A 12,847-nucleotide genomic window follows, 5' to 3' on the forward strand; every position below is an offset into this window, starting at 1 on the left:
TTTCTCAACTGAAGCTAGATTTTCTGGGTCTGGAAGACGAAAGCCCAGAAAATTTAGACCTCGGTAATGAGTGTCCGCCATAAGATTCTCCAGTTTCCGCTATTGTCATCTTAAAGGAAAAGTATCTCTTCATCATGCAAACGCCCATATTGGAGGGCTATGGAATATGATGTTGTTATTGTCTGTATAGCGTCTGGTTATTTCGCAGTGATCTCCATTCAAAACAAAATTATATGCATAAATTGTTTACTATGTTGAGGGCGTTGTAAGCACAATGTTATGCATGATTTGGGTTAATGCTCATAGACCACACAAGATGTGAATGCAATGTGTGGAAAATATTACAATACTTCAATCAATGTTTTTGAAAATAGATGCAAGTTGCAACATATTTGTCCACAACCCATTCTTCAAAATGCATCGACATCAAATATGGATAGAGAACTTGAATCTATATTTCGCCATTTCATACTCCGTCATCGCCATCGTACATACAATTTACATATATTGATAGAGGACTTGGATCGATTAATCTTCCATATTCGAGTTGTAGCAATTTTTATTGTTATAGTTGTGTAACTGCACCTTTAATTGTTTGACATTCTCCACTTTACATTTTGCATTCGTAACTGCAGCTAAAGAAGTGTAGAGGGATGGCTAAGGAGTGGAAGTTTTTGAGCTCCACTTTTCTTTTATCAGTTCTAATATACATAGCTGGAAGAATACGAATCATTTCTTTTTTCTTACACCATTATTCATGGTGAGTACTATATGGTGCGATTGTAGGTTACGTCTGTCGGCGTAAATATACATTCTTAATTAGGGGAAGAGCACCAGTAGCCATCATAGCTAACTTCGCACACCCACACATCTTAAATGGTACATTGGATTTTTATTTTTATTTTTAGTTGTCTTCGTATGTGACTTAACTGCTTATAGCTATTGATCTGACTTCTGGGTAGTAACGATGCACGTTGTGGAATCAGTTATGCACACGCACAAAGGTCAAAAAGTACACATTTCAAAGTGTTGCCTGATACCTAACTAAAGATGTTCCAGTAACCGTCAACTCAAAATCTCTAGTACTTGTTGACAAATGTCCCAATAGTGGTGCACAAATGGGACAAATGTTCCAATAGTTGTGCACAAATGGGTCAACTAATTATTAAAAGTGACGGCTATTGGTACAATTTTTTTTTTATTAATGGTGTTTTCACTATGACGGCTATTGGGAGGTCAACATGACAATATTTATACTTGTTTCGTTGCATGAGAAACAAAAGATAAAATATATTTCTCTTGACCATTAGTGATCAACGCAATAATAGCAACATATATTGTCACAAACTAGATGGCTTTGAAATTATAGTGTCATATAATAGATATTTACAAAATAAATAAGACAAAGTTATTTAACCAAGTAATTTATCATAGTCAAGGAATAAGCTTATGCATGAGTTTAAACACAAGTATACGAGTTTATTTGAGTTGACCAAGGGCTTGAAATTTGACTTTTAGACTATACCATATATTTAACTTCAAACTTAACACTTCTAGCTATTTTAACTACATGGTAAATAGATAATTAATACATATTTGATTTAATTCACAAACACTACAATCCTTTGAAAATAGAGACCACGGTAATTAAGTATTTTCTTGAGCATATAAAAAAAATGAGTAAGCTAATAATATTAGGGAGGTTATTTAATTTTTAACACCTTGTCAAATTGTCTTTGTATCATTGTTGAGATATATAGACATGCATATGAAATGCGGAAATGTAGTTAAGACACATGAACTATTTGATGAAATAACTCAAGAAATATAGTGTCTGAAGTTTGATAATTTTTATAATACACCTAAAAAGAATTCATTAAAAAGACCTTAGAAACTTTAAATAAAATACAATTGGTAGCTATATCATTAAAAAGACCTTGAAAACTCTCAAGCAAATGTAATTGGCAACTCTATCATTGGAAATACCTTGGAAACTTTCAAGGAAAGACAATTACAACTATATTATTGAAAAGACTTTGGAAAATTTCATGCAAATGTAATAGGCAGTTGTATCACTAAACTCCTCAACCTTTTCAAGCATACTACTAGCCTATGCTAATATTCAAGGTTCCGATGAAGGTATGTACTTTGTTCAACAATAAGAAAAGGTGAGTTTTTAATAGAAATAATTGTTAGAAAGACATTGGTAGACATACACACAAAATGTAGAAACATAGACAAGGCTCATAAGCTATTTGACAAAAAGTGTCTTTTATATTTGGTTGACTAAAGTTTAAAAACAAAACATTCACAAGAAATTAAATAATGGTTATTTAAAATTTAGTTAATTATTATAGTGTCTATAATGTGAAAATCCATTTAAATAAAGTAAAGAGGTATATTCATATGCCACATCCTTAACAATCTTGAGAATATGAAAGAAATTAATTGAAACAAACAACATAACTTCTCTTAAACAACTTTTTGCATTACTATTGAACAATGCTATATGACCAATTTTATTCAATACATTTCCCACATTTAACAATGCTAGTGGACTATAATGTTGTGTGATACTAAAGACAAATAATACAACTTTAATAGCCATGAAAATTAAAGCTTTATCAACACTACATTGGTTGAATAAATGGTTGTTAATAATCATAAGTGATTTGTTTAAGTACTTGACAACAAAATTTAAATGAAAAAGAGCTAAAGCACTCTATTATGGGAATTTACATCAATTTCTCATGTAAGAACAACATAAAAGACTTCTTGATAAAGTTACATTTACATAATTTACTAAATTGATAGAATACATACTTTACTAAATTGGTAGAAAATTTTACGAAATGGGTTTGTTTAAAACCTCCTAATTACTAATCTTTGACTAATAAAACAATATAATTATATAGCTTTTATAAGCTTCTTCTAATCATACTATTAAAATATTGAAACAAAATATGATTATTCATCAATAAACATATACATAGAAGACTTTGACTAAAACTATGAATATAAGCTAAATATCATAAGAATTTAAAATTTATATATTTCACATGAAAGAGAATGACATACACATTAATCTATATTTAAACTAAAATATTTTTATCAAGCTAAGAAATCAAATATACTTTATCTTTATTTTCCTCAACTCTTCTTTTCTCTAACTCCCTCTTTGTTACCACCCCACTAAAAGAATTGTTATAAGATAAAAAATTAAAATGTTTATATTGTTTTCACTCAAAATGTAAATTCCTCCCATTCCTCCCTCATTAGTTCCCATGTCTTACTTAAAAAAAAAGGACTATGGACTATTGATCTGCATAAATACCTTTGTCTTATTAAGTATATTTTGATGAAAAGACATTAATTGTGCATCCTTAGGCAAATCAATTATTAATGCTAGGTAAAATAGGATCAAGAAACATAAAAGGGAGAGGAACCCAACAAAACCAATTTTGGATATTCCACAAAACTATCTAAATTTATTTTCAAATCCTATTCTATTGCTTATTCCATATCAGTCATTTTCTTTACGGTCCAATGAGAGGCATTCCCTTTAAGAAACATTCATAGTTTGTAATAAGACTATATGAATTGTGTGAAGCCCCCTCATTTTTAAGCTTCACAAATCCATTCTAACAAACAAGCAACTCTATTATTTTACTTCGAGAGAGAACTTAGTACAAGTATATGCATCGAAAGTTTTACTTGAAACAAGAATACTGACCATCATAATTCTTTTGGGTGCTTCATATTGCAAAATGGTATCCTCTTTCATCGTAGGAAACTCACAAGCACTAACCAATCCTGCAACTTATTATCAGAATGAGAAAGAAAAGAAGATCATATCACAAGTTTCTTTGTAATGGAGATCACCCAGATACTATTCTTGCTGCAAATTTAAGTTGTAAAGATTATCAACGTGAAAAACCAGGGAATGAGGAGTCCACAAGCTCAATATTATCCCAGAGTTTTAATGGAAAACCGTGAACTATACCATGTTAAGTGGCAGGTTGCCATGCACAATCGCTCTCACACTCTCATGTACAATTTAATAGAGACTTAAAACTTGCAATAAAAACTCCACTGTGATCTATATGGATGGCTGGATGAATTCACATTGAATATTAATATTGCTATTTCTTGTTCAGTGCAGAAAGCTTGGAGCATCTATATGTACCGTTTCATACACCAGTTATATAAAATACTATATATATTTCACACAAGTACAAAACCAGGCAATGGCTGTATTTAGTCGTCCCATATCTTTACCATTAACATAGCTATAACAGATAAAGTACAACAATTACAGAAAAATCTCAACCCACATAATTCTCATATATTTTTTTCAGAAAATCGATAACAGTAGCAGAGATTACAGAAGAAAAGCAAATTCTCATTTGCTTTTTAGAAAATCGACAACAGTAGCAGAGAATACAGAAGAATAAGAACAGAAGAAAGAAAGTTTGGGACATTTTTCATAAAACATAACTAACCTTAACCATGCCGCTAAATTAGGATTGTACTTGAAACACATTGCAGACTTCATACAACTAATACATAATCCGCTAAGATACTGCAGGCTACACAACGATTAGAAAAACCCAAAACAAAATGAAATATGGATGACATAGATCATGGGTTTGCAAGACCCACTACAATGGTGGAAATGAAGAGCACAAGCACTGAAATGTATGCTCTGGGCATGGCCTCGTTAGAAGGCGGCGCAGGGGCAGGGGCAGGGGCAGGAGCTTGGGGCACTGGAGATGTAGATGGACTAGATGGAGATGGAGATGGAGGAAGAGGAGGGGGCGCTTGGGGCACTGGAGATGGAGATGGACTAGATGGAGATGGAGATGGAGATGGAGAAGGATGGGGAGGAGGAGGAGGGGTGATGGTGGTATTGGCAATGAGAACATCGCTAATTCCATGGCATGCAATGGAACGTGAGGCTCTGCAGACATTGGGCATCACAATTCGGGCGTTGTTGAGGGAGAAGTTGCGACTTCCATAATTAGAGACGATGAGCATGTAGTGGTGCAGAGAAGAAGGGATGCTTGTGCCATTGGGGTAATGTAGGAAATTGTTGAACTTTTGTTCTGGCTGGATGGTGTGGCTGAGGAGAAAGTCAGGGAGGGCCTTGAAGGCGAGAGCGGTGTGGTCGGCGAGGAGGCTGTCGTTGGGCATCAGAAACGTCACATCACTTGTGGGTATGGGGCTGCCAGATTCCACCAGCATTTGCAGCAGCATCACGAATCCGTAGTAGGATTCGGCCTTCATCTCCGCCAGTGCTATATCCATATCCGAGATATTGCTGATCTGGGCTTTACTTGCACCCAACACAGACAATAGGACCAAAGTGGTAATGATCAAGCGCATTGAGGCCATGAGAAGAATGAATGTCAATCCTTGGCGATTGAGATTGTGTTGATGAGGAGGAGATTAGTATAACTATAGAGGGTAATGCAGCAATTGAAGTTGAATAAGGAAGTGGGCTCATGCTCTTTGAATGACGTGCTGTGCTTTTCTCTCCTCAGCTGTTGAGGTTATCACCGACTTTTGTTGGTGGGGAGGATTGGCACGCAGGGGGCATGGGCATGGGCAATCATGAAAATTAGTTTAAAACCAGGAACCCATCTTCCATAATTATGGAGATGATGGAGAGTGTGTAATCCCCAAATTTAAATGCATAATACAGAGGCAGTCGAGATTATCTCCGGGTAATTGGGAACATACTAACAGCTGGTTATTCGCAAGAGTGTTTCACACCGTAAGCGTGGAAAGCAAACTAACTCTTATGTTTTTTTTCTGGTACATGAATATATATATTTATTTTATAATACATATATATGCTCAGATATATTCTATTTATATTTATTTTATAATACATATATGCTCAGAGATATTCTATATATATTTATTTTATAATACATATATGCTCAGAGATATTCTTTTGGAGGCATCTATTAGAGTTTAAGGTGAAAATAACAAAAATAGACATTTCGAGAAGGATATCTCTTGGTGTATTTTATATATATTATAAAACTAAATATATATAGTTAGTAACAGTCGTGGTGTAACATGGAAGACATTAAACAATTAGGGTTAGTGTTAATGTTACATTAGGGTTGGGGTTCCAATAAGATTCAATTATGGATAGGGTTTGATTAAGGTTAGATTGGGGTTGAAGTTGGAGGTAGGGTTTAATTATGGTTAGATTAGTGTTAGGGTTAGGATTAGAGTTCAATTAGGGTTAGGATTAAGCTTAGGGCTAGGGTTCAGTTATGGTTACAACTCAATTAGGGTTAGGGTTAAGTTTAGGGATAGGGTTCAATTATGGTCGGATTAGGGTTCAAGTTGTAGTTAGGGTTCAATTTAGGGTTAGATTTAAGTTTAGGGTTAGGTTATAGTAAGATTAGGTTTAGGGTTAAGGTTACTTTTCTAGGATAATGCTTGGGGTATGGGTTGGGGTTCAATTAGAATTAGTGTTATGGTTATGGCTAGGGTTAAATTAGGAATAGGGTTAGTATTACAATTCATTTAGGGTATAATTAGGATTAGAGCTAGTGTTTGGATTCAAATAGGGTTAGGGTTTAAGGATAAAGCATGTTGTGAGGGTTAGGATTATATAATAAAGATTGATTTTAGGGTTAGGATTAAGGTTTAATTAGGGTTATGGTTATGTTAGCATAATGGTTCAATTACATCTAAATTAGGGATATTATCAAGGTTAGGGTTTGATTATGTTAATGTTTTATTTATAGTTAGGGTTAGTATTCGAGTTCACTTAGGTTTATATTTACAGTTGTGATTCAACTGCATTAGGGTTAGGGTTAAATTAGGATTGAATCTCAATTAGGGTTAGGGATGGTGCTAGCATTCAATTAGGATTAGGGTTCAATTAGTGTCAGGGTTCATATTCTAGAGTTATGGTTCAATTATAGGGTTAGATTAAGGTTCAAGTTGTAGGTAGGTTTTAATTATATCCGTAGAGTTAAGTTTAGGGTTACATGAGGGTTGGCATTCAATTAGAGGGATTAAGGTTAAGGTTATAGTAAATTAGAGTTAGGATTTGATTATGGAAATCCCGTTTAATTATAGTTAGGGTTAGAATTAGAGGTCAATTAAGGTAATGATTTAATTACATCAGGGTTAGGTTTAAATTAGGACTAGAGTTCAATTAAAATCAGGGTTTCAGGTAGATTAGGATTAGGATTAAATTTCAATTAAGATTAGAGTTCAATTAGGGTTAAGTTTAGGAATAGGTTTCAATTAGGATTAAAGTTTAATTTGGGTTAGGGTTAAGTTTAGGCTAGTGTTCAATTATGGCTAGATTAGGGTTCAAGTTTTAGTTAGGGCTTAATTCTAGGGTTATAGTTAAGTTTAGGGTTATGTTATGGTTAGGTTTGAATTATGGTAAGATTAGGTTATTGTTAGGGTTCAATGAGATGTATATTAGAGATATTGGTTTGATTATGATAAGGCTTTAATTATAGTTAGTGTTAGTATAGATTTTAATTTGGGTTAGAATTAGGGTTATGAATCAATTACATTAAGGATAGGGTTAAATTAGGATTAGAATTCAATTAGGGTTATGGTTTGGGGTAAAATTCAATTAGGATTAGGGTTCAATTAGGGTTAGGGTTTAGTTTAGGATAAGGGTTCAATTATGGTTAGATTAGGGTTCAAGTTGTAGGTAGTGTTTAATACTAGGGTTATAGTTAATTTTAGGGTTAGGTTATGGTTAGGTTTTAATTATGGTAAGAGTAGAGGTTCACGGTTAAGTTTAGGATACAATTAGGGTTATTATTGTAGGATAATATTTGGTGTAAGGGTTGGGGTTCAATTAGAACTAGTGTGAGGATTAGAGTTAGGGTTCAATTTAGGATTAGGGTTGAGTTATGGATGGAATAGGGTTCAAGTTTTAGGTAGGGTTTAATTTTAGGATTAGAGTTAAGTTTAGGGTTAGGTTTTAGTTATGGTAAAATTAGGTTTATGGTTAAAGTTAGGCTAAAATTAGAGTTTCTATTGTAGGATAATGCACTCATAACATTTATTATGTACTTTTATTATGATATTTTCCCCTTATTTCAATATTTTTATAAATTAAATACCTTTAAATTTTTTTTTAATAAAATAAATACATTTTAAAACAACTTAAACTTTCTTTTAATTAAAATTATCTTACTTGTAACCTTTATTGTAACCCTAACCTAAATAAAAATTAAGCCCTAACCGTATCCTTAATACAACCCTAACCCTGACTATAATTAAACCAAAATCTTTCTTGAAGGTTTAACCTTATGAAACAATTTAAACATATAATAAATTTATTTTTGGAAACTGTTTGAATAATAATTAAAATATATTAAATAAATTATACTATACATTACCATACTTTTGACATTTTAAATTTTTATGAATTTTTCTTAAAAATTTATAGAAAATCATTTTGATGTAAGTAATTTTTAAAAATTTAATACAAATAAATTTTAAATTTTATTAATATATAAAAAAGATTTTAAAATAGACTAAGAGATAAATAAGAAATAAATGGAAAAATCACATATATATGATAAATTAAAAATTACTTTTAATAAATGAATCGAATTTTGATTTTTTGAATTTAGAAATATTATAATTTTATGATTAAAATTTAGAAACATCAAAAATTCTTTTAGATCTTTCTAAATTTAAAATTTAAAATTATATAATACTTTTGAAATGTTTGAGTAAGTCAACTAAGAGATAAATAAGATATAAATAGAAAAACCATATCTATATGACAAATTAGAAATTGCTTTTAATAATAAATATTTTATATATTAAAAATTATATATTATTTTAGAATTTTTTTTTATATGTGTGTAACTTTGATTTTTGGATATAGAAACTTTTTATTTTAATGATTAAAATGCAAAACATAAAAATTCATTTTGATTTTTCTAAATTGAAAACTAAAAATTATATATTATTTTTGAAATATTGGTGTAGATGTGTAGTGTTGGTTTTTTGAATTTAGAAACATAGAAATTATTTTTGATCTTTCTAAATTGATACTAACCATTGTAATATATTAATTTTTACAATATTTTATTTGAAATCATATAAACTAGCAATTCTACTATGGTGTCCAATGGGTACGTGGAAAAGGTAAGGAAGGTCAATTAGAAAAAAAAAGGGTCTATTTAGGGGTAGAGAGAGTTGGAGAGGAAACAAGGTAGAGATAGAGGGAGATATGAAATAAGAGATATGGAGAGATAGAGCTAGAGAGACACAAAGATAGAGAAGAGTGAGAGGGAGATAGAGGGAGGCATTTCTAGAAATTGAGGGGAGGAGAGAGGAAGATAAAGGGATAGAGGGAGAGAGGAAGAGGGAGAGAAGTAGATAGAGAGATAGAGAGATGTACAGGCCCGAGAGATAAAGATATATAGAGAAAAGAGGAGAGGTCAAGAGAGAGATAGAGATAGAGAGATATGGATGGTGAGATAGAGCAATGGAGAGATAGAGATAAGGAGATATAGAGAAATGGAGAGAGAGAGAGAGAGAGAGAGAGAGAGAGAGAGAGAGAGAGAGAGAGAGAGAGAGAGAGAGAGAGAGAGAGAGAGAGAGAGAGAGAGAGAGAGAGAGAGTGATCATAAAGGAGGTGATAGGGACAAGTAATAGATAGAGGGAGAGAGTCGGGGATAGAGAGAGGGGGAGAGATAGAGAGATAAAAGTTCAAAATATAATCAACCTACAATAATTAAATTTAAATAAAACAAAAATAATTATAAGTTGAACTACCTCTAAGAGCTTTTATTTATTATTGAAATTTCACAAAATGGACAGAAATAATTATAATTATTTCAAATTTAAAACTAAAATAGAGTTACAAACAAAAACAAATGCTACATAGTGGCGAGTATTTGCCTTTATAGTAGTATAATATAAATATTTGTTACAATTCTTAATTATGATAATTCTAAATTATTGTTATTTTAAAATAATATTATTTTAATTATACTTTTTGTAATATTAACTATTACCCTCACTTCAATAAAATAATATTAATAATTATAATATAATATAAACATTATAGTGAAAATATACATTTTTCTTAAGAATATAATCCTGATTTAATTATAAAATTCATATAATTATAATTATAATTATAATAAGAAAATTAATCTTAAACTTAATTATTAATTATTAGTTTAAGATTATGTATTATTTTAATTATATTTATGTAATATTAATTATAATTTATCTTAATAGAATAACTACTAATAATTATAAAATTATATAATATAAACAATAAAGTGAAAGTAAGTATTTTTTAATGACTAAATGAAAAATATTTAAATTTATGATTAAATATTATTAATTATATTATACATATTAAAATTTTCAAAAAGAAAATTATGATTTTTAAAAATTATTAATAAAAAATAAAATGATTTAAAAATAATATATATATATATATAATTATAATTATAAAATATATGTATAGGAAGTTGTTTTTTAATAGAAATATTTGTTGTGTGAACGAAATCTCTATACAATAGTTAATCAATTTTATTACCTATATTTTCAATATATATATATATATATATATATATATATATATAAAGAGAGAGAGAGAGAGAGAGAGAGAGAGAGAGAGAGAGAGAGAGAGAGAGAGAGAGAGAGAGAGAGAGAGAGAGATAACTTTATTAAAACAAAAAAAGTGATTTAAAATAGAAATTTATTTTTTAAATATAAAGAAATATAAAAAAGCCTATGAAATCTATAACACGATTATTTTTCATCCAATCATATTATAGATACATAATTTCCAATTCAAAAATATAAAAATCAAGTTTATTTTGAAAATAAAAATAATAATTACTTTTGATTGGTACAAAATATCAATTAATTAGGCTTAAGTGAATGCAATAGTATTGCCTACGCAAGTACTAATAATTTAGAATAAATAAAAATAGCCTTAGTATATAATAAACTTCTTTTTTTTATCGATAATATTGGATTTTATTAAAATAAAGGAAAGAGGGGATTCTGATCCCCTTACTAGTTCCACTAAAATACCTTCTCAATGAAAGTTGTCTCTTGGAATGTGAGAGGCCTCGAGTCTCCTGATTGCAAGACTATTGTCAAAAATTTCATGAGTTCTCATGCTAAATTTGATATCATGATGTTGCAAGAAATTAAGACGGTTGGCTTTAACCTTGATACTGCCCTTAACTTTATCTATAAAGATTCCTTTAAGATAGTTACTGAACATACCAAAGGCAAGGGCGGTGTTGCTCTCCTCATCAATCATAAATGGACCAATTCTATCACTAGTTTTGGAATATCCCCCTGCAACCGCGCTGCCTGGGCGATTTTTAATATCAATAATTCTCAATTTGGGATTTGTTCCCTATATGCCTCTAATGACTATAATGACAGAATCCACTTTTGGGAGTGGCTAACTTCTCTTCCTAGCATCCCTTGGTTCTTTGGTGGAGATTTTAACATGATTGAAAACTCTGGTGATAAAGTTGGTGGCTCACCTTTTGAGTGGAGGCCTGCTGAAAAACAACATTGGGACAAGTTCAAGCATCACTTTCATCTCTTCGATCCCCTTGAAGGAGATATACCTGGGAATAGGTCTCTGTGGTTCACCTGGTGTAACCTTCAACAGGGGGCTAACCGGATTTACTCCAGGCTTGATAGATTCTATGCTGACTGCAATTTTTTCTCCTTTTTTCCGAATCATTGCGGATCTCCTGTCACTACCCTTCCTGCCACTTTATCTGATCATTATCCTATCATGGCTCAAATCAATTTCAGAACCCTCACCCTGCCGACCTATACCTCCCCCCATAAATTCATTCTTAATGTTTCTCTGCTTGAGGATCAAGATGTGAACATTGCTATTAAGATGATCAGACTCATAAATTTGCAAAATAAATCCCTCTCTCACATCAATAGATGGCTTCTTAATATATCTTCTTGGACCAAGATCTTTCAAACCTTTGGGCAAAAGAAAGCCAAAGACTACAGACGAATTGAGCAGGTGCTGACTAATCGGCTCTTTGTGGCTGAAAATAATATCCAATCCCAACCAGACTCTATCAGCCTTGCTGAGCAAGTGTCCATGGCCAGGAATTCTCTCAGAAAACATCAACATGTTAAAGCCAAAGGGGCCTTCATCAGAGCTCGGAATCATTGGCTTCAGTTTGGTGACAAAGGTACTAAATATTTTTTTAATCTGCTTAAGGAGAAACAAAGCAGAGAGAGGATTGATAGAATTTTTGATAATGACAAGGAGTTGCTTACGGACCAGGATATTTCTTTGGCCTTTGAAACTTTTTATAAGAATTTGTTTACCTCAGAAGATAATGACACTTCGAGGATGATGCGTCTTAGATGCTCTGAGCTTATCCCTAAGGTTCTTTCAGAGGATGATATATCTGCCCTCCAAAGCCCTGTCTCCTAGCAAGAAATTGTTGATGCCATCCAAAAGCTAAAGGATAACAAAGCCCCGGGCCCCGACGGGATTCCTGCTGAATTCTACAAAGCCAATATTGAATGGGTTTCTAAAGACCTCCATGATTTATATCTTGAAGCCTTCTTGCATGGCACCCTTGGATCTGTTATTAACACTGGTATCATTAAGCTCATCCCTAAAGAAGGGGACAGAGCTTTGATTAAAAATTGGCGGCCTATCACTTTACTTAACGTCTCCTATAAAATTCCTGCGAAAACGTTGGCCTCCCGGTTAGAAACTATTCTTCCTAAGTTTATCTGCTCCACTCAGACAGGCTTCATTAAAGGATGATTCATCTTGGAAAACCTCATTTCCAGCTGGGAAGCC

At 31.8% G+C, this 12,847-nt stretch overlaps 1 protein-coding gene across 1 annotated transcript; it reads right to left on the reverse strand.

Annotated features, from left to right (window-relative positions):
- Nucleotides 1-4,312: 4,312 nt before the first annotated feature.
- LOC131038579 (FAS1 domain-containing protein SELMODRAFT_448915) lies at nucleotides 4,313-5,627 on the reverse strand. The gene has a single exon (XM_057971069.2). The coding sequence runs from the start codon at nucleotides 5,392-5,394 to the stop codon at nucleotides 4,642-4,644; it is 753 nt and encodes a 250-aa protein (XP_057827052.2). The 5' UTR covers nucleotides 5,395-5,627; the 3' UTR covers nucleotides 4,313-4,641.
- Nucleotides 5,628-12,847: the final 7,220 nt, after the last annotated feature.

The sequence above is a fragment of the Cryptomeria japonica genome, chromosome 10, assembly GCF_030272615.1.
Source record: "Cryptomeria japonica chromosome 10, Sugi_1.0, whole genome shotgun sequence".
NCBI lineage: Eukaryota > Viridiplantae > Streptophyta > Pinopsida > Cupressales > Cupressaceae > Cryptomeria > Cryptomeria japonica.

What these genes read in the sequence shown, in the direction of transcription:
- LOC131038579 (XM_057971069.2), bottom strand. Translation starts at nt 5,394, where the DNA reads ATGGCCTCAATGCGCTTGATCATTACCACTTTGGTCCTATTGTCTGTG.